General features: G+C 41.3%; 1 protein-coding gene across 3 annotated transcripts in view; it reads right to left on the reverse strand.

The window, feature by feature from the left end:
* The window catches only part of LOC131130813 (transcription factor SOX-6-like), a 143,767-nt gene that overhangs the window by 75,864 nt on the left and 40,934 nt on the right, over positions 1-26,969 (reverse strand). For all 3 annotated transcript variants that reach the window (XM_058074833.2, XM_058074834.2, XM_058074832.2), the window contains 2 exons: positions 26,611-26,824; positions 8,631-8,720 (listed from right to left, as the gene is read on the reverse strand). In XM_058074833.2, coding sequence (XP_057930816.2) covers positions 8,631-8,720; positions 26,611-26,824 — 304 coding nt within the window. The remainder of the gene's footprint in view (positions 1-8,630; positions 8,721-26,610; positions 26,825-26,969) is intronic.

Consider the following 26,969-nt stretch of genomic DNA (forward strand, 5'->3'; position numbering starts at 1 on the left):
TTCCAGCCAGCGTAGTAAATCTTAATGTGTGATTACAACAACTTTGATTGCCTCCCCAAAATTCCTCATTGAGGATTACAGGTTGTGCATACCACACACAGAGAAGTGCATTCCTGCGACACTTGTGGAACTCGTAATCACCTCGCATGTTTCCATGTTTCCTTTCGTTTACTCTAGATAACTATTGGATTTACTATTTGACACCGCCATTCACTTTGGTTGGCACTGACTCTTTCTGGGAAATGACTTTCTTCAGGCTTTTGATTGGTTCTATAGATGGGGTGTCAAAGTTTTTCCACCAACAAAGTTGTATTTCTATACTTACAATAGTTATTTCTTAATTTGCCGGCTTGATCAATCATGGAGGAGTTGAATCTACAGTATTAATTATGAAAAAAAGAACAGATTATCTCTGGGATAAATAAACGTCATTGTCCAGCATACAGTGAAGAAAATAAGTATTTGAACACCCTGCTATTTTGCTATTTCTCCCACTTAGAAATCATGGAGGGGTCTGAAATTTTCATCGTAGGTGCATGTCCACTGTGAGAGAGATAAACTAAAAAGAAAAATCCAGAAATCACAATGCATGATTTTTTAACAATTTATTTGTGTGATACAGCTGCAAATAAGTATTTGAACACCTGTGTATCATCTAGAATTCTGACCCTGAAAGACCTGTTAGTCTGCCCATTAGAAGTCCACCTGCACTCCATGTATCATCCTGAATCAGATGCACCTGTTTGAGGTCGTTAGCTGCATAAAGACACCTGTCCACCCCATACAATCAGTAAGACTTTAACTTGTAACATGGCGAAGACCAAAGAGCTGTCCAAAGACACCAGAGACAAAATTGTACACCTCCACAAGGCTGGAAAGGGCTACGGAGCAATTACCAAGCAGCTTGGTGAAAAAAGGTCCACTGTTGGAGCTATCATTAGAAAATGGAAGAAGCTAAACATGACGGTCAATCTCAATCGGAGTGGAGCCCCATGCAAGATATCACCTCGTGGGGTCTCAATGATTCTAAGAAAGGTGAGGAATCAGCCCAGAACTACACGACAGGACTTGGTCAATGACCTGAAAAGAGCTGGGACCACCGTTTCCAAGGTTACTGTAGGTAATACACTAAGACGTCATGATGTGAAATCATGCATGGCACGAAAGGTTCCCCTGCTTAAACCAGCACATGTCAAGGCCCGTCTTAAGTTTGCATATGACCATTTGGATGATACAGAGGAGTCATGGGAGAAAGTTTTATGGTCAGATGAGACCAAAATAGAACTTTTTGGTCATAATTCCAATAAGCGTGTTTGGAGGAAGAAGAATGAAGAGTACAATCCGAAGAACACCATCCCTACTGTGAAGCATGGGGGTGGTAGCATCATGCTTTGGGGGTGTTTTTCTGCACATGGGACAGGACGAGTGCACTGCATTAAAGAGAGGATGACTGGGGCCGTGTATTGTGAGATTTTGGGGAACAACCTCCTTCCCTCTGTCAGAGCATTGAAGATGGGTCGTGGCTGGGTCTTCCAACACGACAACGACCCGAAGCACACAGCCAGGAAAACCAAGGAGTGGCTCCGTAAGAAGCATATCAAGGTTCTAGCATGGCCCAGCCAGTCTCCAGACCTGAACCCAATCGAAAATCTTTGGAGGGAGCTCAAACTCCGTGTTTCTCAGCGACAGCCCAGAAACCTGACTGATCTAGAGAAGATCTGTGTGGAGGAGTGGGCCAAGATCCCTCCTGCAGTGTGTGCAAACCTGGTGAAAAACTACAGGAAACGTTTGACCTCTGTAATAGCAAACAAAGGCTACTGTACCAAATATTAACATTCATTTTCTCAGGTGTTCAAATACTTATTAGCAGCTGTATCACACAAATAAATTGTTAAAAAATCATGCATTGTGATTTCTGGATTTTTCTTTTTAGTTTATCTCTCTCACAGTGGACATGCACCTACGATGAAAATTTCAGACCCCTCCATGATTTCTAAGTGGGAGAAATAGCAAAATAGCAGGGTGTTCAAATACTTATTTTCTTCACTGTATTTAGACCTATACCAGGGCTTTTTTTCCCCACCGGCTACATTGATCCATTTTGTGCATTAAAGTTGCTAAAATTAATCAATATGCTTATCTGTACTAACAAACTAACATAGCTTTGTGTTACATGTGACAAAGCAAATTACTGTAATCTAATAATATATTGTATGTCATAAATACTGAAGTCATTTTATTTGGGCAATATGCCAAGTGACAGTTAAAAAAAAGCTGAAACGAGCTGGGGACAAGGCTGGAAAATGGTTAGACCACTCGCAAAAATGCATATTTCATACAGTTATTACATTCATTCATTCATTTTGTACCGCTTATCTTCACGAGGGTCGTGGGGGTGCTGGAGCCTATCCCAGCTGTCTTCAGGCGAGAGGCGGGGTACACCCTGGACTGGTCGCCAGCCAATCACAGGGCACATATAGACAAACAACCATTCACACTCACATTCATACCTATGGACAATTTGGAGTTGCTAATTAACCTAGCATGTTTTTGGAATGTGGGAGGAAACCGGAGTACCCGGAGAAAACCCACGCATGCACAGGGAGAACATGCAAACTCCACACAGAGATGGCTGAAGGTGGGATTGAACAGTTATTACATGTTTTATTAAATACATTATTATAATAAGAATTATTATTATTTTTGTTTATTTGTATTTTTGTATATTTTCTTATTTTCTATAGATGTTTAAATTTTTAATATATTTTTATATATAATTTTATATATAATTTTTAAAGATATTTTCAGAATTATATCATTTTATATAATATAAATATAATAATATATAATTATATAATATAAATTAAACCTTTTTTCGCATAATGCATGTATGTTATGTGTGCATATTGTATGTTCAGACATTCGCGACACCCTCGAGGTCGGCAACCATCCATCCATCCATCCATCCATCCATCCATCCTCTACCGCTTAGCCAAGGTCAGGTCGCAAGGGCAGTAGCCTAAGCAGGAAAGTCCACACACAACAAAAGTTCCTCCATAGTGTCTGCATGCTCCCAAATCCTTACTGAGGATCCCCACATTTTGTCCACACTCACAAGTAAAGCGGGCTGGGACCGTGGCTTTAATGGATGCCTGACGGATGATCACATTGCGAGCCTCAAACTCACCACACCCTTCCAAGTGTTCAGCCCCAAATGCCGCACCAATCTAAAGCTTCTAAACACCACCCCGGTAAGACATTTTTGAGGCAAGTTTTGCAGGGTGCAAAACTTATATCACTCTCACAAAGACAAGAAGTCCCACACACCGCAGACAAGTTTGTTCTGAATGCTGCAATGGGGGCAGAGCTGATCGGTGGACGGGATCGGCATTTTAAAACAAGTATCGGCAGATGTCGAAACCGTTCCTTTTCACTGATATTGGCTGATACTGATCTATGGCCGATGGATTGGAGCATAAACGTTAAAAGCCGCGTGTCCACCCTCGCCGGCCGGCGGGGGCCCCCCGTGGCGGGTCAGGTTTGCAAATCGGTCAGTTCTCACGACGGTCTGTCGTTCCGGTCCCACGACGGTCTGTCTTTCTGGTCTCACGACGGTCCGTCTCTCCTGTTTCACGACGGTCTGTCTTTTCCATTCTCACGATGGTCTGTCTTTCCGGTCTCACGCCCCGCGAGGCCGGTGAAGGCGCTCGCTTGTCGAACACATCATATGAACAGCCGCCCTCTCGGCTGTGATCCACGCACGTCGGGAGAACCGGCGTGGTGGGGCGGGGCGAAGCTGCCGCGCGAGGCCGGTGAAGGCGCTCGCCTGTCGGACACATCATACGCGCAGCCTGGGCGTGAGCTGCGGAGGAGAACTTGGGAAAAATTCTCACTCGAAAAAAAAAAAAAAGAACCAGAGGAGCGGCCCTCGCCGGGATCAGTCCGTGTTTCGGTGCGTCAAAATCGGTCTCAAAACGCACGTTTCCTCGGTCTAAACCCTGGTAGTCAAGGTTTCTAAAAAGTCGGTTAAAGTCATTTTCAAAACAACCATTCAACCATTCCCACTGCAGTTGAGGTATAAGAGTGTGATTTTGGAGCTACTAAAGTTATGCAGAGAATGCTTTCAAGAAGTGGATCAACGCTCCAAACTCAACTACATCTGCTATAGTGGCTGCACATGAGATCGTAAGGAAGGGGAAGTTGTTCACAAATGGAGAATACATGAAGGAATTGTTCATAAAAAGAAAATATTTTCTCCAACTTAAGAAATAAACAGGAAATAATTCAGAAAATGAAAGAAATGTCTCTGCCTGGAAAGACAGTCAAGGACAGGACCAATAGGAAAGCAACAAACATCACCAGTAGGCAAATTGATGACATTAATTCAGCACAAACATATTGAAATGCCTGTGATGAGTCAATTGATGTAAACAATATTGAGCAAACAGCATTGATGTGCAGAAACTGTACTCTGATGGGTTTTTGAATGTTAAAATTTTGTTTTAATTTTACACAAATGTAGAAAGAAGTCCAGAAAACCGACATACTGTAGTTCAGTGTTTACATTATTTCAAAGAAGGCCGACACATGCACTGTGGACGTCAACTGGAAGAGGAAAGAAAACGATGGTAGAGGTTGCGACCCCTGCTCTAGGAGTATCTTTCCCTCCGTGTACCAACATGAAACACTTTCCCACACATTCAGCAGTTTAGCATCAAGGCTGCAAACATGCGTTCCTTGTGAAGCATCTGTGGCTAACAGCCTTCACCAACTCAGCAGACAAATTATCTGTCCACAAAAAGGCAACCATCAGATTTGTCTGCAGAGAAATTAAGCGTGGTCAAACAATTCTCTTCACTGGGAGAGAAAAGAGAAAACACACACAACTCTTTAAGCTATCTAACACATAACGGATGATGGATGGCTGATAGATCAAAATGAAGCAAAATGTTGCATAATTTCCTGTATAAAGACAAAATTTAAATTTACCAAAAGTGAACTTTCAGAGTTTGTATTTCATACTTGATCATCATATTCTAACACTTTGCTGACACTCCCTCTATACACACGTACAGTACATATTGTCTTATATTAATTATTAATCAATTTTAGTAGCATAAACATTTTTAAAGTTGTTTTTTTTAAACAAACATAACAGCAAATAAAGCTGTAATTTTTGGAATAACTAGATGTGGAAAAAGTTATTTTACGAGAATAATGTCAAAATATTATGGGAATAATGTCATAATTTGAAGAAGAAAGCCACCAATCAGTATCAGCCGATTTCTGTGAAAAATCATCTGCATCTACCGATCAATACCGGTCAACGCTATCACCCGGGGGTCGTACTATTACAGCCCGCAGCAATTCATGCGTGCAATGTAGTGTCATGTCCGAACTAACGTCTTGGGCAGCGTGCTCTTCCCACTTTCCTTCAAAATTTAAACAATCATGTCTGCCTTGTGGAACTTGACCAACCACAAATCTATTTTGCAGGGGTAGCATGTTAAAAAGATTTAACACGCCATTTGAAAAAAAAAAGTTTTGACGGAGTATGTTGAGTTATCGAGGCTCAGGGTCAAACGTAGCCATGTGGCTAAGACTCGCCCGTATGTACGTGACGGTCAGAAAGCTGAGCTAATAACCCAAACAATAATAGAGCTTATCAGGGAGATGACCAGCCTTTCTCAACAGTGGAAGACATCAGGTTCGCAGATTGCTCTCTCATTTACCTGGAAGGTGATTTTGCGCTTCCTTTTTCATATCATACAGCCAGTTGCGGGGGTGCAGCCAGGAATTCTGGGTCCCACAAAATAAAAAATCATGTTGCCCCCTTCCTCCTTAATTAATTAAAAATGTTATTAGCAATTAGCTATTTTTTGGATCCCCTAGCAGCTAAGCAACCTTGGAATTGTACTGATTTTCCCCTTTATACGGCACCCCTGGCCAATAGCACAGCATAAATACATTGAAAACATATAATTAATTCATGTGATCGGTATTTTGTATCGAATGAGAGGGACCCAAGTGGAAGAGTGAGGTTACAGGAAGAAGAGATACAGAAGGTGGAGAATTTTAAGTACTTGGAGTCAACAGTTAAGAACAAGAAAAGTGGCGAAAAATGTCAGGTGCGATGTGTGAGAGCAGAGTTTCAGCTAAAATTAATTTGTTAAATTAATTAAAATATTTAATTGTTCCATCCATCCCGGATGATCGGTTTTGTAATTTTTGTAAAATGTATGTTGGGGGAAAAGGTTATAATATTATGGGAATAAAGAATTTAAAAATATTATGAGAATAAAGTCATAATGTTATGAAAAGCTATTTATTGAGATTAATTAAAAGTTGAAATATTTGAAAAATGAGCAAAGTTGATACAAAGTTGATACAAATATCACAAAGGTGAGATATTTTCTTGAAATATATAAACTTCATAAAATATCAAACTGGCCCTGGCATCTTTTCATTTTTCAGTATGTGGTTTTCAGTTGGGGGAAACAGTTTAGACACCCCTGTTTCAGGATATACAATAATAATTGATTGTAATACATGTGTGCTCTACAGCAAAACGTCCTTTGTGCCTAGGTGACAAAAGAAATTAGTATAATATCTAATAATATACCTTGTTAAATAATGAATTAATTTTATTTTACTAAATGCTGATTAAAAAAAACAAGTTACGGCTCAAAAACGGCCTGCTTTGTAGTCAACAATCCTGTAGTTCCACGTCCTTAAACGGGCAGCTGGGGGTGTTATGCTAATTAAATGAGCTGAAACTCACGTGCAACTTATGAGGAGATGAATTCATCAACGCGAGAAGAATGTAAGAACTTAAAATCCTAACTGCTGCAAAACAAATTGAGTTATGTTTAAGGATTCTTGAGTGTCGCGTGTAAAATTGACCACTTGGTCTTGTCTTGAAAGCTGAATGTAACGTGCACTTTTCCACTCCGATGCTGCATTTATCATCTCTAAAACAACAATGCAGACACCTCTTCATCAGCGTCACATTTCCATTATATACACTTCAAAGTCATTGATCTAACGCAGGAACATTTAGGCCGCTGACTCTGGGAGCACAAACATGCTGAAAATATGCACATAAAGGCTAAGAATTACAACATGTTTGCTCTTTTATTAATGTTACATTTACACACCCAAATCTATGCTGCTCTCCGTTTACATACCACCTGCCTATTTTTAAATAGGTGTGTTTTTTTATGGGGAGGGTGTGGGTGGCTCATCAGATGCTGAGGACATTTAAGGACTTTTAAGGACAAAGAGCACTGCAAAAACTCAATTTCAAAAAAGTAAAAATGTCCAAATTGTGTTTTTGTTTTTTCCTAAAAAGACAAAGAGCTCATCTGGCAATTTTCTAGTTATTTTTTTTTCTAATAACACGCTAAAAACCCAATTTGATTTTTCTTCAGCAACAGATTACGAATATATTCAATTTTTAAGGCACATCTTAGAACCTACTTTTATGCTTTGGCTTTTAACCCAGAATGAGATGAAACACATTTTTATTTTGACTGATTGTTTTTGTTATATTTGTATATGATTTCTTAACTACTGTATATTGTAATGTTTGTTTCTTTTATATTTTCATTTTGATGTTCAGTTTGATGATCTGTAGTTATGGTTACAACGCAATATAAATAAAGTTGGTATGGTATGGCATTTATATGCATTTTGAATTGTTTTCTGCATGCAAAACTATAATTGCAAAACTATACATGTTTTGCCTTATCAATCTTTACTTCGTGGAACTGATGACTGGATTAACAGTATTTCTTATGGGAAAAAAGTATTTGGTGAGAGTACGAGTCAGTTTGAGCCAGACCTTCTGGAATGGATTAAGGACCCTAACCAAGCGTTCAAAGCATAGCTATATACAGTAAACAGTGGAACCTTGGTTAGTGTACACTCCGTTTAGCATATTTTCCATGGCCTCCTGACACTATCTTGTCTTTCGAGGCAGTTGTATCACAATTGTTTGCAAAATAAAGACAGGCAAAAAAAACCAAACACTGACACTGTTGACGCCTAGTCCACGTTTTCCATTACAGAGTTCCTTCATTTTATGACAAAAGCCCACCCATCAACCAGCATATCCGTGTTTTCACAATTTCTTTGGCTATTCAATGTGTTAGTTATCATTAAGATTGTATGAAATTTGCCCGAGCTATGCGCCGTATGTCAGAAGAGGGGCCAGTATTACGTTTTGCAGAGACATTCATTGGCTATTGACCAGCAGACAGACTCAATAAAGTTCAGCGTTGTTTTGGTAGAATGGTGTGGCTAATGCAAGGCTAACTGAAGTTATATGTGGAAAAATATGCACATCTGACAATGAGGCTTCAAAAGTGAATTGCATTCATGTTTGTATGTGCAACTGGTCTATTAGTGTTTACTGAGCCTGCAATTCTAATTGTATCCCAGCTTGGTGTATATCAGTCCAAGCTTTCCAATGATGCAGTCAAGGGGCAGAGCAGAAACCCAGCTTCATCATGGAAATAGTACACAGCACTCTGGCAAGTGGTTAACGTACCTAAAGTGATCATTTGTCCTCATGAGTTGTTTCGTATATTTGGACATAAACAATGTAAGAAATTGAAGTCTCCACTTACCTTTGACCTCGCCTAGAAGCTCAGTGGCGTTCAGGCGATCAACTCGTTCCTTCCATTCCTTGGAGAGAAGTCTCTCCATGCAGGACGGTTCTGCAAAGAAGAGACCATAAGACATGAATGCTTCCATCATGAATTGTGACAGTGTAGTGCTGTTCTGAAGCCATGACTGTTGTTGCTCAATTACCAGAAATGACGATGCTCTCCCACTATGTCGCCAAACTGGCCACTATTGAGGGTGGTAAGTGTCCAGCACTCAAGAGTGTGACATCCGAGTACTGATAGTGCACTGCATTTTACACTGTTTCTCAGTGTGAACTCATTTATACACTCAAAAGACTAAGTGCAAGTATGAAACTGCGTATGTGTTTAGGAAGGAAATCATACGCATGACCAAGAACACAACTTCAGAAGGAATGCCAGACAAAGTGAAAGTAACACGAATGGCTTGTTTTGCAACATAACAGGCAGTGAAAAAATAAATCAGGAATCAGCAGTCATCCCACTGACCCAGTGTGAGAATCCCGCCATTGTTCCCGAATGACCGTCTCATGGCTCATAATGTCTTGTTTATGCAAAGGGTGACCTGCCACTAACGACCAAGCTATGAGGCTAAAAAATGCTTGTTTTTCACCTGTTTCAAGACAGCTCTCTTGTTTTTAATATCGCTTTCACCTTTAAATGTGGTCTAAACAGGCAAAAACCTATCCCAAACCCAATCTGAAACTGAGCATAGACATTCAGTGCTATTCATTCATTGAATAAGTAAAGTAATGGGACACGCCTGGGCAACACAACACAGCACAACATGTTCCATTACCTTTGCTCATATGAAAAACTGGTGGGTTCACACAAAAACCAACGTCTTCTAGGATGTGAATCGGATCCAGATCCATTCTGAAATGGTGCGCTTTGGTTTCACATTCATCTTTTGATATAAACCCATAAAGGAATTGGCCTCACTGTAATGTGAGGGCACTGAGTGTGTGTGTGCATGAGCATACACAGTATATGCATATTAAATATAACATTAAATTAAATTTCAATATATTGATATTCATTCATTTTCTACCGCTTTTTCCTCACGAGGGTCGCGGGGGTGCTGGAGCCTATCCCAGCTGTCTTCGGACAAGAGACGGGGTACACCCTGGACTGGTCGCCAGCCAATCACAGGTCACATATAGACAAACAACCATTCACACTCACATTCATACCTATGGACAATTTGGAGTCACAAATTAACCTAGCATGTTTTTGGAATGTGGGAGGAAACCGGAGTACCCGGAGAAAACCCACGCATGCACGGGGAGAACATGCAAACTCCACACAGAGATGCCCGAGGGTGGAATTGAACCCTGGTCTCCTAGCTGTGAGGTCTGCATGCTAACCACTATTATTTTATAATATAATATAAAAAATAATATAACTATATTACACTTTTATTATTGATTTTTTAATTCATTCATTATTAATTCACCTTTTAATTTTTTTTTTTATTCAAGTAATGTAATTCCCGCATCTCCACAACATGTTTAGCAGTTCTAACAGCAGTGGGACTTTTTGAGCACTGTTGTCCCCAGACTTTCTACACTCGAGCCCATCAACAAGTGTCAGCCGAAAAGGATGTTCCAAAAAAAAAGACACACAGAAAAAAAGGGCGACATTATCGGGCGCAGTGTGGAGAACAAGCCCCGAGGCCTTGCCTGATTTGGAATAGTCAAGTCAGACAATAGCTCATTTGTGGAGCCTTTATCCCGACAAAAGGCGCTATAGGCCCTGGCAGGAGCACATGGCCTATTGTGAATGGCTTAATGTTTACAGGCCGTGTATTGTGCGGTCATGAGATGCCGACTTCCTTTGCTGAGTCCATTAAAGCCTTGCATGTTTACGGTGGGATTATGATTGTTGTGAGTAAGGCTCGTCACATGGGAGTAAAAAAAAAAAAGCCAGTGATGGCCAGTGGTGGACAGACTCAGAGCGGGCGCCATTTTGGCCAAATTTGGCTGAGGTATGAAACACAATCATTTCTTGTCAGGACAAAGCTGAAAAGTGTCTGCGCTGTGCGGGTTTAAGGATGAGTGAAGACGCGTGGACGCTAGCTTGGAAAAAACAGCGACGACAATTTATGTTGCACTTAAGCAGGAAAACACAACTTGTGACTTGAAGGCACATCTGTGTGTGTGTACTCTGATGCACAATTTATACCTCCCGTGGTGGTAAACAGGAGGCCATCTTTTACCCTAGATGGATCTTTATCTGTCTCTGCGTCCCAGGCGGGATCAAGTGCTGTTTAGATAGTGGCCTGTATAAAAATTCCCGGCGGTCTGAGCGCCTCTTTATCAAGTGGAGGAGAGAGGTGGGTGATGAGTGGGACGGAAGGATGGTGTATTTTATACAAGGAAATGGTGAACTCTTCGTGATGCATCCATTTAACTCTCTTATTGGCTGGAGAACAGCAGCAGCACCAACTACTGTTTTGTTGCTGTATTGCAGTTAAACCACAGACTACGCTTACATTCAGGGCCACCCCTGGCCAACTTGGTACCGTCTGCCTTTAAAGGCAGCATCTGTACCGGTACACCACTAGGGACAGGTGAGGAGGTCAAGCATTCATTTGACAATCACTGCAAGCGCTGCATCGGATTAATTGTCTGATTCCCACCTGCCTTACGGCAGTGATGCACATGTTTTGTGCATTCGCCAAGAATGCACCCCCTTGACCCTTGAGGCCTTAAGCACAGCGCATGTACACAGTTGGGGCCCTGTTTACATGCACCAAATAAATACATAATTCTTAACATTTTTCACCAAATATATAATTTTTTTTATTTAAGAATATATATTTTTTTAATGACTATATATATATATATTTTTTATTAATTTTATTAATTAATTTTAATTTTTAAGTAATTTTTAACTAACCTGTGCGCACCATGTCAAGCTACTCCTCTCAGTTATAACAGCAGATGGAGCCACACAGAATCTGACGCTGATTTATAACTTTATTCTCACCTGAACACATCAACAGCAGTGCAATTGCAACACCATAAACATATATATGTATCACCAATTCAAAAACACCTCTAGTCCTCCTTGGAACGACACCTCCTCACTGTCACTAAGCAACAAGAAAAATGAAAAAAAACTAGGGATGTCTAGGGATGTAATTATCGGCCAGATATCAGCCTAAAAATCAGTTTAAGAGCTTCATGGAAATGGCAAGTATGAAAAATATTCCAGTGGTAATTAGGGCTAATTCATCACACAGCAAGACACTACCAACAAATAATACAGCATAACCAACAACTATGTCAGCTTTAAACATGTAATTTATTTACCATTTGCAACAACTCTACAGTGAAGCAACACTGGGAAACTGGAAGAAAGGCTGCATGGAGCGCTGAGCGCACGGACATCAACGCCGGCGCCTTTTTGGATGTGCTGCCCTGTATACCCCTGTATATACTAGAATACAAGTCAATGTAGTACTTAGATTCATTACGGGCCTTTTAGACATTTAGGGGGGAGTTTATCATGCACGGATTTTCAAAACTTTCAAATCTTTCCTTTTGGAAAGAAATTGGGATGAAAATGATTTTTCTGTGAGCACACAGGAAACCCTTACAAGCAGCTAGGTCGCAAGGGTAACACGGGGTGGAGGGGGGGGTGGATGGGTGAGTGCGTCGCAAGTTTGAAAGTACATTGTGTACACTGACCTCCCACAGCAGGTAAGGTACTCTACACTGTGGTTCTCCCCACCTCGATTGATGCACAGGAGCATAACGTACCCGACATGAATGCCCCTTGCCCAACCAAGGTGGGCAGCTTCTCCCGGCCAACACTGTGGTTCTTCCAGTCTCTATAGACATACGGTGGGATAGCGTATCCAGCGTTAATGCCCAACTGCAAGGGACTTCTCTTGCTATACACTCTGATTCTGCCATAGAAAGCCATTACATCCATCTTCCAATGGAACTGAGTGGGCTGCACGAGCCTCCTACGATGCCCACACACGCACACCCCCGGTGAGTTTAACATACCACAGCCTTACATGAAGCGCACCTAACGCAAGTTTGACTACCCTACTTCCTCTACGGAGCCTGTGTGTGTGGTAACACGTATGTCAGGATAACTCCCGCTTTAAGTTAATGCCTCTCGTTCATACATTCACTAACACACAGTTAGTAGTTATGGATCTGATCCAAGAACTTTGGCCCACGTGCTCGTGGACATCTTCAACACCTCATTGGCCCAGGCTGTCGTCCCCCCCATGTTTCAAGTCTGCCACCATAATTCCAGTGCCCAAGAAACCATCCATCACATGTCTAAATGACTTTTGGCCCATTGCACTCACATCCACCATAATGAAATGCTTCGAGAGGGTGGTTAAGGACCATATCACCTCCATACTCCCCCCATCACTCGACCCGTTCCAATTCGCATACCACCCAAACTGCTCCACTGAGGACGCCATCTCCACTGCTCTCCACCTGAGCCCGGAGCACCTGGAGAAGAGAAACACCCACGTACGGATGCTGTTACTGGACTTCAGCTCAGCATTCAACACGATCATCCCCCAGGACCTGGAATGCAAGTTGGAACCGCTGGGCCTCAAGACCTCCCAGTGCAACTGGCTTCCTCACAGATAGAACCCAGTATGTCAGAGTGGGCAACACATCCAGTGTCATCTCCCTGAACACCGGCTCACCCCAGGGATGTGTTCTGAGCCCCCTGTTGTTTACCCTGATGACCCATGACTATCGCCCCAGATACAGTAGCAGATACAATAGCAGTAGCAGTAGCAGATACAGTAGAAGAGCCTCCCTCTCCCCTCCTATCCTGACCACTTTCGACAGAGGGACCATCGAGAGCCTGCTGACCAGCTGCATCTCCGTCTGGTCTGGGAGCAGGCCTCGGATTGGATGTTACTGCGGAGAGTGGTGAGGACAGCGGAGAAGATCATTGGGACCCCCCCCATTAAGGACATAGCAAACAGCTGCTGCGTATTAAGAGCCCATCGGATCTACTCTGACCCCACACACCTCCAGCATGGACTGTCGGTGGAGAAGGCTCTGCAGCATCCGCTGTAGAACAACCAGGTTTAGAGACGACTACTTCCCCCTGGCCATCAGACTGCTCAATGCCAAATAAGCCCCTCTACCTGCCCACACGCACAACCAAAACTTTACATTATTATTCTTTATTCCAAATTATTTAAATTATTTGTGCAATTTACTGTTTATACTAGACATTGTTGTTCATATTTGATGTCATCTGTTTATTCTCCACATTATTATTATTATTATTATTATTATTATTATTATTATTATTATTATTATTATTATTATTATTATTATTATTATTATTATTATTATTATTATTATTATTGTTATTATTATTTATCTTCTTTTGTCTCTGGTATTATACAGGAGCCAAGCAACGACATTTTGTTGGCAATTTCACTGTTGTGTTATTGTGCAATTAAGGAAGTCTGTCTGTCTGTCTTTATTGATTCCACACAGTAGTAATAATTAAAATTAATTACATCAGCTATAGAAATAATGCCCTTTAACTAAAACTAAATTAAATCGCTATTTTAATTTAATTTTGTTTCATTCTATTTTACTGGTAATTTTGTGTGTACATGTGGTCAGTTGTACAGTTGTCTACATGTTTTGAGCATGACTGTGTGTTTATACAGTATGTATTTTAAAGGCAAATTCAACAATAAACCTTTTTTGTGTGTGGATGTAAACAGAATGAGTGACCAAACACCTCCTAGTGTTGATTGACAACTTGCATTAATCTTTTACTATGGTTCATCTTCTCATAGTAATGGAAGAAATGAGAACAATTCACAATTTTCTTTGGTGATTAATTATCATTAATTAATTAATTAGTAATTAATTTTCAGGACAAAATTCAAGAGGCTTGCTGTCTACAAGTTGATGTTAATTAAATTTGAATTGTTTTGCCTTGGCGGAGGTCATTGCTCTGCCAGTGTTGCAGAGACGACAGCGGTGCTGAATAAAAAGAAGAAGAAACAGGAAGTGAGTGACAAATAGGAAAAGACACACACAAGTCATGTTGGCAGAGAGAAGACGAGAAGGAAGAGGAGAGAGCAGCTGTCCTTACAGCTGGCCGCCAGGATTGATGTCGCCGTGAAATAAAACTCAACATATGTCCAAACATGAGCACACACACACACACACACATATTGATGAACATAATGGTGCACTTGCGGCAGCAGTTGTATGGCACACATACATGCAGATTAAACAATGCCACCACACTGCTGACACACACACACACAGACCCAGTGTCAGTGTTGTAAAACCATTAAAGTGGTTAGCCCGGCTGTGTGTTAGCACGGTGTCTGTTTCACACACACTATTTTCATCTGTCAGGCGACACCCACACTACAAGAAAATTCACACACACACACACACACACACACACACAGTTGAGGAGGGGGCACACATAGTAGCCCCATGTAACCCTATTTTTATATGTCAGCTCTTTCCCACACACACAAGATTTAGCCGTGTGATACAATCAGCAAATAATAATAATAATAATTGTTCATGAACAAAATCACTTTTCACTTTTGAGTCTCAGTTAGTGCACTTTAATACTGAGACGCATATCTTTTGAGTGCATAAGTACATTCACACTGAGAAGTAGGGAAACATGCCGTGTACTGTCACCTACTGTACCTGAATGTTGTACTCCAAACCAGAAACTATTATGGAACTTACTGTATTATGCTAATTTTTTGGCCCTTTGTATTGAGTTGTGGACTCCTATAGAGAAGCTACACAGGATAGCTTCTAGATCTTCCAGAATCTGCACCTATTCCAGCTGTATTTCCTTGGATTGGTTTTAATTTATTCCACCCACGGCCCGCCTAAAACCACGTCCACTCCACTGTGATTGGTCACACTCCCAAAAAGTGTTTGTTTACTCCAGACAATCTTGAGACAACATCGGTAACGAAACGTGGTCATTAATGTTTTTTTTGTGACTACCGTGTTCCAGAGCCCTGTTTCGCTCTGCCTCCATGGAGGCATAGTGTGTCCTACACCTTTCCTGGCGAGAGTGCGCTGCCTCTGGCTTCAGCAACAGTTGGGTGGCTATTTCACGTTAATGTTCACAAAAACATGTGAAATGCCTTTGTCATTTTCCGATCCTCTGTGACATCACAACAGTTTTGCAACGCCCTCTGACACCCATCACTGAAACGCCTGCTGATTGGTCCTCATCTGGGCGACAGCAAAGAAAACTTGAAAATGTTTCAACTTTCGAGGGTTGCGTCACAAGACACGTGTCATATCACACGCACAAGCACAAACCTTCACACCCACAAATTTCACGTGTCACTTGGCCGGACGATGATATGCGACAATCGCCCTATGGCACAATGAGTAGAAGCCATGTCACCGCCTGTATGTGGCGCCCATAACAAGCCAGCAGGCATAGTTGAGAACATTTATTTACGGGCTTGTGTCATGTGACCGTGGCTGAAGACGAGAATGGATGTAAATACAATTGGCAACATCAGCAAAACATACGCACATTATAGTGATCTAATTTATCATATTTATTACGTATTGTGTAAATCTATGACAGGAACAACATCAAGTTAAAAGACCCACCATCCATCGGTATAAGCCTGGTATGTATGCACATTAGCACTCAATTAGGTCATCAAGTCTTATTTTTTATGCATTTCCACATAGTAGCAACATTTGGAAGCAAATATGAGGTGAAAGAATAAAGGGAATTGTGGTCTATATGTACAGCGTGAGAAAAAGTTATAAGGTGCCTCCCCTGCCTTACCCTTGCGAGCTGGTGGCTTGCAAAGTTTTTCTGCGTGCACGTAAAAAATTATTTGCATCCCGGTTTTCTTCTTAGGGCTTTGCATGCTTTCTGCGGGATAAAACTCCCCCTTATATTTCTTTGTAGAAAGGCACTCAATGAAAACAGACGTTGACATAGTAGCTCAGCGCTCGACAATGGTTAATTCTCCTCCTGTTTCCCAGACTGCTTTGCTGTACTGTTGTTGTCGACAGCAAATTAATTATACGTATGTTTAAAGTTCAACTGATATCAGATTTTTAGGCTGATATCTGGCCGATAATTATCAGTAGTCAATATTATCGTACATGCCTAATATATACATATAGTTATAATACTAAAATTGACTGGTGACCTGGGATAGGCTCCAGCATACCCACGACCTTAGTGAGGATAAACGGTATAGAAGATGGATGGGTGGAAGAAAGCCCACAATCACAAATTAGCACATCTATATCTATCGATTTCAAAAAAGGTTTACTACACTAAAAAAATAATATACTACCCTTAGCTCTGGAACATGTTTCTCTTTACATTATTTGCAGTTGGTAACATTGTTTCTAAACCCAAATAAATCAGATTGTATTCCTCCTCACACACTTCCACTTTAACTTGGCAACGCTGACATTATCTAATGTTCACACTGACATAAATGTTTTATTTCAACTTTAAGATCAGTCAAAAGTGGAACCTCACATGCTGCAGCGTGCAAAACTGCGTCTTTGTCGAAGGCACGCTCCTAAAACCTCAGTTCAGGACCTCAGCTTCTGGTTCCACTTTAGGCATGATACATGAAACTCGCAGCAAACACACACACACACACAATGCATGTATTGTTTAGGTTCAGCCCTCAGGGGAGACCATGTGGGTGGAGCTTCTGATTTGGGTCACAGAGAGGGACTGGGGAGGGGGGGTCAGGAGGCCAAAAAAGTTGGGCACAATATTACATATAGATAATTTAGCAAAAAATTAAGGTAAATGAGGTCAACTAGGCCCGTCGTGATTTTTTAAAATTGCTGTACCATAATTATTGCAGATAAGAACATTATTTTGAGGCTGTTTTTTCATTAATGTGATGACAGTACAGTGGTATGAAAAGGTTTGGGCACCCCTGGTAATTTTCGAGATTTTACATTATATATCACTTGTTGTTTGATCAGCAATTTCAGTTAAATAAATCATACAGCAGACGAACACACTGATGTATCTAAGTGAAATGAAATTTAAGGGAATTAAAGGGAATTAGAGCTGGTTGTTCAGAAAGTGGAAGGTTGGCGGTTCAATGCCTATTCTCCTTACCATGCCACTGTGTTTCAGTTTTAATCAGTTGTAACCAGGTTAAGAAAACAAGTATTCTTAAAATAAATATTTCCATCTTAAAGGTCCTGCTTATTTTTAGATCAAAAAATCTTAAATGTAAGATTTTGCTTGTTCTTATTATTTAATATTTCTTTGCAAGTACAAATTACTTGCTGCATGGACAGATAATTTCACTAGTTTCAAGTAGTTTTTTCCCTAAATTTCGTGTTTTTATTTTATATTGTGGTTAGCGTGCAGGTCACACAGCTTGGAGACTCGAGTTCAATTCCACCCTCGGGCATGGAGTTGTCTGTGTGGACTTTGCATGTTCTCCTCCAGGTACTCCGGTTTCCTCCCACATTCCAAAAACATGCTAGGTTAATTGGTGACTCCAAATTGTCCATAGGTATGAATGTGAGTGTGAATGGTTGTTTGTCTATATGTGCCCTGTGATTGGCTGGCGACCAGTCCAGGGTGTACCCCGCCTTTTGCCTGAAGACAGCTGGGATAGGCTCCAGCCCGCCCACGATGCTCGTGAGGATAAGGGGTAGAAAATGAATGATTGTGTAGAACACGACACACACAGCTAGGGAGTGCACACAAGTGCTGGTTCTGTGTGTGTGCTGGCTTGCAACCCCCTGAGTGGCTGAGTTCACTTACGCCGTTCATACTGCTATAGAACCAACACGCCCTGACATGACAGATGCACAAAGTGAAACCTCTTGTCATCCAGCAAAACAAACATGCATGCACATAGACGTATCAATTTATTGAGGTCGGCAAAATTATTGTGCAATTTATTTATTTACTTATTATCATGACAGGCCCAAGATATTGTGATACACTACAGTACAATTAATATATTAATATATTATATTAATATAAAATGACTTTTATATGAATACATGGAGTCAATCATTATTATTTTTGTTAAGGTTAATTCAAATTTTGTGTCCAGTGGTGTACATTCAAGCTTGCATCACACAATGATTAGCATTACTACAGGAAGTCACATTCAACTCACTTCTAAGGTTTATCCTGTCGGCCTTTGCCAGATATCATAAATCATTTGCTTGACAATTACGCGTTTGGCTGAGAGGCCCTTGTAAAAAAAAATTATAAATGAGGAGGACTTGATAAAAATCGCTACTTAATCCAATGCCTTGGACGGCATTCAAGAGCGGAGCACGTCGCACAAGCTGCAGCCATATGCTGGCTGGACTGCTGCCAAGCTGAGCGTGGAGGCGGCAAATCCCAACTCTGACTCTGAGGCCCATCGTTAGGAAGCACTTCCTACTCAATTAGAGCAGGCCGGGACACTGGAGGTAACACTAAACAGCCCTAATGGCGCACAGGAAGAAAGGCTTCCAAAGATCTACAGCGTTTACATGCAATATTAAAATAGATGGTCTGAAATATTGAATTATCATGATGCTTATTTTTGACTTGTGAGATGAACTGTTAGCACCCCAATGCTAAGCTCACCCCCAACACACACAGCTCACAGCTCAAAGTCGCAATCTGGTGGAGTAAAGGCAAGCACGCGCCCCCAAGCCGAGACCTTGTTAATTAGCCAATGAGCTTAACTCCCGGGCCGACCCAACCAGGCCGTTAATCTGTCATCACAATTTACACCTGGCTGTATGGATCCACAGGCCTATACACATGAATGGAGGTCCATAGCTCCATAGCCTGCAAGTAGGGCTCTAAAGCATTCATAGGGAATCATGTCTTAGATTGGAATCACAGCTTGAAAATGATGCTGATGTTTCTAGTCTGACTTGTAATGATGAGAACAACATCTCTCTTACTGCTACTAGCTGTCTGATAGTGGACCAGCCAGGACATCTTTAGGACTAGCACTGGTCCTAAATATGTTTTTTTTTAATACAAATATCATATGTGAGCCCTCTAATAACAATAAGAATAAGGTTAAAGGAAGGAGAAACAACAAAAAGAAAAATAAGGAAGAGAAAAAAGATGAAGGAAGAGGAAGGACAAAGCACAAAGAAAGAAGGAAGGGGAAGAAGAAAATGATAACAAAGAATAAAAAGGAAGAAAGAGAAGAAAGAAAAGAAGAATGAGGAGAAGAAAGAATAGGAAGTAAGAAGGACAAAGAAATAAGGAGGAAAAGGATGGAGGAAGAAGAGAAGGGGAGAGGAAGGAAGAATGGTGAAAAAGGAACAATAAGAATGTAAAAGAAGAAACAAGAAAGTGGAGGAAGATAGAAGCAACAGGATAGAATAAGCATGAAAAACAAGAAATAAATGGAACGAAGAAGACGGAGGAAGAACAAAGAGAAAGGAAAGAGGTGAAGAAAAGGAAGAAGAAAAGGAAGGAAGAAAAAGAACTAAGAGGAAGAAAAAACTGAGGAAGGAGGAAGAAGCAGAATGAAGAAGGTCAAAGAAATAAGGAAAAAAAAAGGAAAAAAGATGAAGCTCAAGAAGGGAAAAGGAGATATGAAATAATAATGTTCTTTATTAATATAAATAACTGATAATAAAATGGTGTATATTTTGCACGTGACGGCTGCATCGGTGTAAATAAATCAAGCTAAAAGAGGCCAATGGAAAGTGATAGTGATGTGATGTCACTCAGAATCTATCTGCACGCATGTCAACACAGAGCGTGCTCGGTGTTCATGAAAAAACATGAGTGCGCTGTCCATGCTGATAGAAGTCATACATGACAAGATCTTCTTCTATCCACTGCATGTTTGGACTGCAAAAAAAACTTGTCCAGGTGTGGCAGGCGTGCAGCGGTGCTTGTAATCCACGCTGGTTTGTAAATGCAACACGTGAATTGTTTGCTTTATTCATAAGCAGGGATCACAGCGATGTTCAGAGCCACTCTAGTCTCGTTAGCTGGCTGACTAAGCTGGCATGACGGAGCCCCGCCCATGCCAGGACCCATTAACACTGAGTGAGCCCTCGTCAGACAAAACAATTCCACCGGTAAGCTTTGATTGCACACCTGATTTCCACAATGACTTATTATTCAAATAAATCATGATGGACAAATGCCCAATGATGTGAGCATCCTTTGCAGGCTCACTTTTTGCCAACTGTTGCTTTGGATTATTGTGGGGTTAATTCATGTCAATTAATAGTTACATCTACAAACAATTCAGAAATCCCTATGAAGAAGAATAGCGGCAGTTTTGTCAGAACTGTGTTGGCGACAAAAAGTGCACAGTGAAAAATACTACCCAACCAACCTACCTGACCAGATATTAGGAGAGAAAATAGCAGTAGAGTTACGTACCACCCGAAACTCTGCAATACACCAAAAAAAGCTACAACACTGCGGCTATTGTTTACAATTACTTCCTGTATACAAGGCGAGTTATCGCGGCGTGAACATCTGCTCTTGCGAGTGCAGTTTTGCAGCCAGATCGGACGCTCCCCGCAGTGCCTACGGCAAGACGGATAGGACCAGGGCCACTGCCGCGACAGATCGCCGGGTGATGACATGCTCCACCCAGCAACATGTTTGCTAGCTCTGTATGTCCACAATCTGGAATTATTCGGTATTGTGAATATAAAATTTGAAATGAAAACACCGGTTATAGATCAGGGTTCAATTCCACCCTCGGCCATCTCTGTGTGGAGTTTCCATGTTCTCCCCGTGCATGCGTGGGTTTTCTCCGGGTACTCCGGTTTCCTCCCACATTCCAAAAAACATGCTAGGTTAATTGGTGACTCCAAATTGTCCATAGGTATGAATGTGAGTGTGAATGGTTGTTTGTCTATATGTGCCCTGTGATTGGCTGGCGACCAGTCCAGGGTTGTACCCCGCCTCTCGCCCGAAGGCAGCTGGGATAGGCTCCAGCACCCCCCCCCCGAACCTCGTGAGGAAAAAGCGGTAGAAAATGAATGAATGAATGAATGAATGAACACCAGTTATGCAAGGGAGGAGTAAGGTGTTTCCTTTATTATTTCTAATCTCATATGTTTCAAAATAAACTAAACAATTACCATACTACCATTAGCCGCTTTAGAGGTAGATGGAGGTCGCCCCACAACAGACGCTTCTATGCATTTACCTTGATAGCCTTCTTCATCGTAAGTGAAAAGTGGCAATTTAAAGAGAAATGGAGAGCGTTATTGGACCTGACACTTCTGACACTGACAAAATCAGAAAGTCTACGTCAAGCGAGCAGGAGGGCTTGGAGGGGGTGGAGCGATCCGGTGTACGGTGGCACCTCAATGCAGTACTATAATCCAGCTGTAATTTGAACATCACTGTACACAGGGTACACAGAGTATTTGAGTAAGTGTATTGATGCAGGTATTCCATTTGAAAATAATTGCCCACATTTCATCTTGTGTGTTTATTCAGTCTTAATAACGCTTGCTTTATGTGTGATACACAAAACAAATGCAACTCAAGCTAATACATAATGTAAGGAGAAGACCTTCACCTCCTGCGTGGGAATGTGGTCGCTCATCAAGGAGGCCTTGGCAGCAACCAGCTGTGCTTTAACGAGCAATTGATGAAGCATTTAACAACAGACGTCAGGGTGAACGTCTACCATGCTGCAGGGCGAGGTCAAGCTATTCATTAGAGATCCTGCAACTGCGATATCGCCCACATATTACCTTTGAGCCGCCGCGGTCAGCCATGTTGGACTAAGTGAGCGCTCAGCGGCTAATTGGTGGTGTTATGTTTGATCATGTTAGCTAATGGAGCCCAGCCCTTTCAAGGAGGGGGGGACATTGTTCACATGAGACATGAAGGTGTCAACAGAAAAAAAAAAACATCTTGATGAGACCCAGTTTACCAGAAGGGCCTTTCAGTCCTGAGAATTGATGAAGAAATGAAAAGACTTCCTGATCGATAATAAAGACACATTGTTCAAAGTGATTGGCTAAGGAATCACAGAAGGGCTCTGGAGCTTCATGGTCATCACTTTGCCTGCTCAGAATGAAACTCTAAGCCTCAGCATTTTATTGATGAGTGAACAACTCATTAGGATGAACCTGTCAGTCCACGTGCAGGAGGACAGTGTAGCTCTTCCGTCAGTACACTTTCAGTATAAGTATAGTTTAAGTATACTGTATACACTGTGTACAGTGATGCATTGGTTCATCTCATAAATCCATTCCAGCAAGTTTGATTCAAACCAAAACTGACAATGCTAATCCATTCCAGACACCCAAAAATGTTAATGCGTCCCTGTTATGCTCATTTTTGGCCCTTTGTATTGAGTTGTGGACTCCTATAGAGCAGCTACACACAATAACACGCACAGAAAACATTTTAGACCTTGCAGAATCTGCCCATATAAGAAAGTATAGAAAAAAACTCTAACCAGTTCAAACCAGTTCAGAGTCATTACAGACTCACTTCCAAATGCACAAACCTCATTATCTGAAACTTTGGCATCGGTTAACACAAGAATGCAACATCTAACAACATTTAAAAGTGAAAAAGCACAAAGTACATTTTATAGGCAATATTTATACTTGAAATGATGCAAAAATTCTAACAAATTGAGAAATTAACTGACAATTGAACATTTAACACTTTTACCTAGTTGGGGAAAAAAATGTAAATTTCCCCACTGAGGGACAAATAAAGGTATATCTTATCTAATCTAGGGCGGCACTGCGGTCGAGTAGTTAGCGCACAGACCTCACAGCTAGAAGACCAGGATTCAATTCCAGCCTCGGCCATCTCTGTGTGGAGTTTGCATGTTCTCCCCATGCATGCGTGGGTTTTCTCCAGGTACTCCGGTTTCCTCCCACATTCCAAAAACATGCTAGGTTAATAGCATGTCCATAGGTATGAATGTGAGTGTGAATGGTTGTTTGTCTATATGTGCCCTGTGATTGGCTGGCCACCAGTCCAGGGTGCCCCAAGACAGCTGGGATAGGCTCCAGCACCCCCACGACCCTCGTGAGGAAAAAGCGGTAGAAAATGAATGAATGAATCTAATCTAAAAACCCACAAAACCATCAATTAGCAAAATGAAAACATCATGCTGCAACAACCACATTTTGCAAAAATGTAAACAAATATATCAAACTAAATATAAATGTTCTAGAAATAATAAACATGTACTTTGCTGTTTAATACAGAAAATGAAAAAAAAACAACAACAACAACCGCTGACAGCAATGACATTGAGGAAGTGCACCGGTGAGGATGCTTTATGGCTGGTGACATGTGCTTCAGTACGTTTGACTTTGGATACCGTAAATATGCTATAGTACGTTGGAAAGCTTGTGTTTTGTTGTTAGAAGCAGAATTGCTTTTTTTTTGCTATTTTGGATGCTAAAAAAGCAGGTACCAACACCCTACCCCACATATGTCAGAGTCAAGGCCCGCGGGCCACATCAGGCCCGCGACAGGGTTTTACCTGGCCCGCGTGATGATATTAATCTATTATTAGATTCGGCCCGCAGATAAACTGTACTACATTTCCCACAATGCAACAGGGATGCGCGAGCGGGAGCGTAGCGGGAGGCGGCTTAATTTATTCAGCAGTCATTCAGCATCAGTCATTAGCATAACAGCAAAAGTTAATTTACAGATACCATCAACAATGGCAAAACGGAAGGTGGACGGTGAAAATAGGGGCTTTCAAACAAGGTGGGAGTTGGAGTACATGTTCACGGAGGTAGCTTTGTGTCTTCTATGTGGAGAAAGTGTGGCGGTGATGAAAGAATATAATATGAGACGGCATCATGAAACAAAACACACAGACAAAAACAAGATCCTGGACATGGAACAAAGGCTACAGAAGGTCGAGGAATTAAAACGAGGCCTCAAATCTCGACAGAGTCTGTTCAGAAAAGCCCAGTCGAAAAAAAACTCATAACATAAATTTTATGTTATGAGTTTTTTATATAAAGGACATTTGTATTTTGTGCCTGCTGAAATTAAAAATGACTGACAGAGTCATAAGAAAATATTGCTTTATTTATCCAATCATATTGTAATATATTTGTTATGTTTTTAGTAGGTTAAATCTTGGTTTTAATGAAGATTGGACAGTCCAGCCCTCGGCTTGTGGCCAAATGTTTTATTTGGTCCTCCGTCCATTTGACTTTGACACCCCTGCCCTACACTACACTACACACCCTACAAAAAAAAAAAAAAAGCTGACGGAAGCAAAACAGTGAGTTTAGTTGAACTTTATTCTATAGTTATTCTGTACAATACACAATACAATTAAAGGCACCTTAGCTGAAGGGCTGTATGGTGAGCAAGTGGTTAGCATGTTGACCATACAGTCAGTGCGTATTTGTTCATTTTGAATATTTCAGAACTAAACTAGATAAAAAGTAATTCTAAAATTAAGGCTATACCGTAAAGTAAATGAGTAAATAGGCCTTAAAACCACGCAAATTATGCACACATGTCTAGAAATATGTCTTAAAATTAAAATTAAAGTGGAAAATAATTTGCAGTGTAGGAGATGACAACCCAATACAAAAGGATGAAAATGAGCAAAATAGGTCCCCTTTAACATTTTCCCTTCATTATGTCACTCATCCATGAAATTAAGTCTTCTGATGGCAAAAATGATGGCAAAAAAGGGGAATGTGAAGTGAAACTACACATACTAAAATGTGCCATGAACACTCACTGCATGATAGTTCCAAGCCACTCAAACGCTGTGACCATCATAAAGGACAAATGTGGTATCTTTGAACATGTTAAAAAAATTGCTCCTATGAAATTGACAGTGATAATTAATCAGTATAGTAGTCTCCTTACTGAGACTTCCTCATTGTATAGCAATTACCATGGCAACACTTCCAACTATGCTACTGTGACGGTATGACAGAACAGGAGCCAACTTGGAAATGAAGCATGCAGACAGCATAGAAGGCAAAACACACACCACTTAGCACACTTATGAAAACCCAGCCGCCTGTCCGCTTCCTGTCCGGCAGAAAGGCACGAGCGACCATCTGTAACCTAAAAAAAACAGGAGCGTGTGCCGCGATTGCGCCTCTGGCCATCCAGCTCACACCCACTTTAGTGGATCAATGACAAGCCAAAGAGCCGTAAAGAGCGAGATCAAGCGCTCATCTGATATCAAGATTAGTACGTGCACTGTGACAAGCAGGAGGCCCGCTGCATGGCTGAAGGGGTTCAGAGGACGAGCTGAGGCATGCTTGGAGACGTGTTAACGCTTTAGATCATCCGGGAAAGGGAAGGGCATTTTCACTCATTGATACTGGGATCTAAAGAGAAAGTAGTCATTTTGCACCTTCAAAAGAACCCTTGTGGAAAGACCCACTTAAGGATTAATCTGCATGTATATTGATATTTTTTAAAACATAATCTAAAGTCTTAACATATAGGCAGACTCATATCATACAATCAGAATTTTGTTTTTCAGTATAACATTAATAAATAATATTACAATAAGAAATATTATATTAATAAATATTTCATTCATTCATTTATTTTCTACTGCTTATCCTCACAAGGGTCACGGGAATGCCTATCCCAGCTGTCTTCGGGCGAGAGGCAAAGCGGGGTACACCCTGGACTGGTCACCAGCCAATCACAGGGCACATATAGACAAACAACCATTCACACTCACATTCATACCTATGGACAATTTGGAGTCGTCAATTAACCTAGCATGTTTTTGTAATGTGGGAGGAAACCGGAGTACCCGGAGAAAATCCACGCATGCACGGGGAGAACATGCAAACTCCACACAGAGATGGCCGAGGGTGGAATCGAACTCGGGTCTCCTAGCTGTGTGACCTGCGCGCTAACCACTCGGTCTTAATGAATATTTAACATGTACATTTTTGTACAAGCATCCACAGCAAAGACCAAGGGAACATTCTTTTACCGTCTTGCTCTGTCTTGGTCATCTCCACCAGCTTCTTCTGTTTCAGCGTGTCCACCACGTCCGCCAGGCTTCCTTTGCGGCGTTCCGGTGTGCCGAAGGCAATGCCCACCGCCGTCTGCTCACTGCGATCTCGGGAACACTCCTCCGCCTTGGGAGGGGAAGTGGAGTTGGCTCGGTAAGAGTAGACGGAGCAGCCTTTAGCGCTGTCGTCGTCCTGACAGGAAACAAGGATGATAGTGAAGGCACTAATGTTGAGTGAAGACATTTTATACGCTAAGCCCACATTGTCCAAAACAATAGTAAGCTCATTTATGCAGTGACCCTGACGTACTTATACTTGGTCTTTTGAGTGATTCTAG

This window comes from Doryrhamphus excisus, linkage group LG1 (assembly GCF_037039965.1).
Source record: "Doryrhamphus excisus strain RoL-2023G ecotype Guam linkage group LG1, RoL_Dexc_Guam_v1.1, whole genome shotgun sequence".
Lineage (NCBI taxonomy): Eukaryota > Metazoa > Chordata > Actinopteri > Syngnathiformes > Syngnathidae > Doryrhamphus > Doryrhamphus excisus.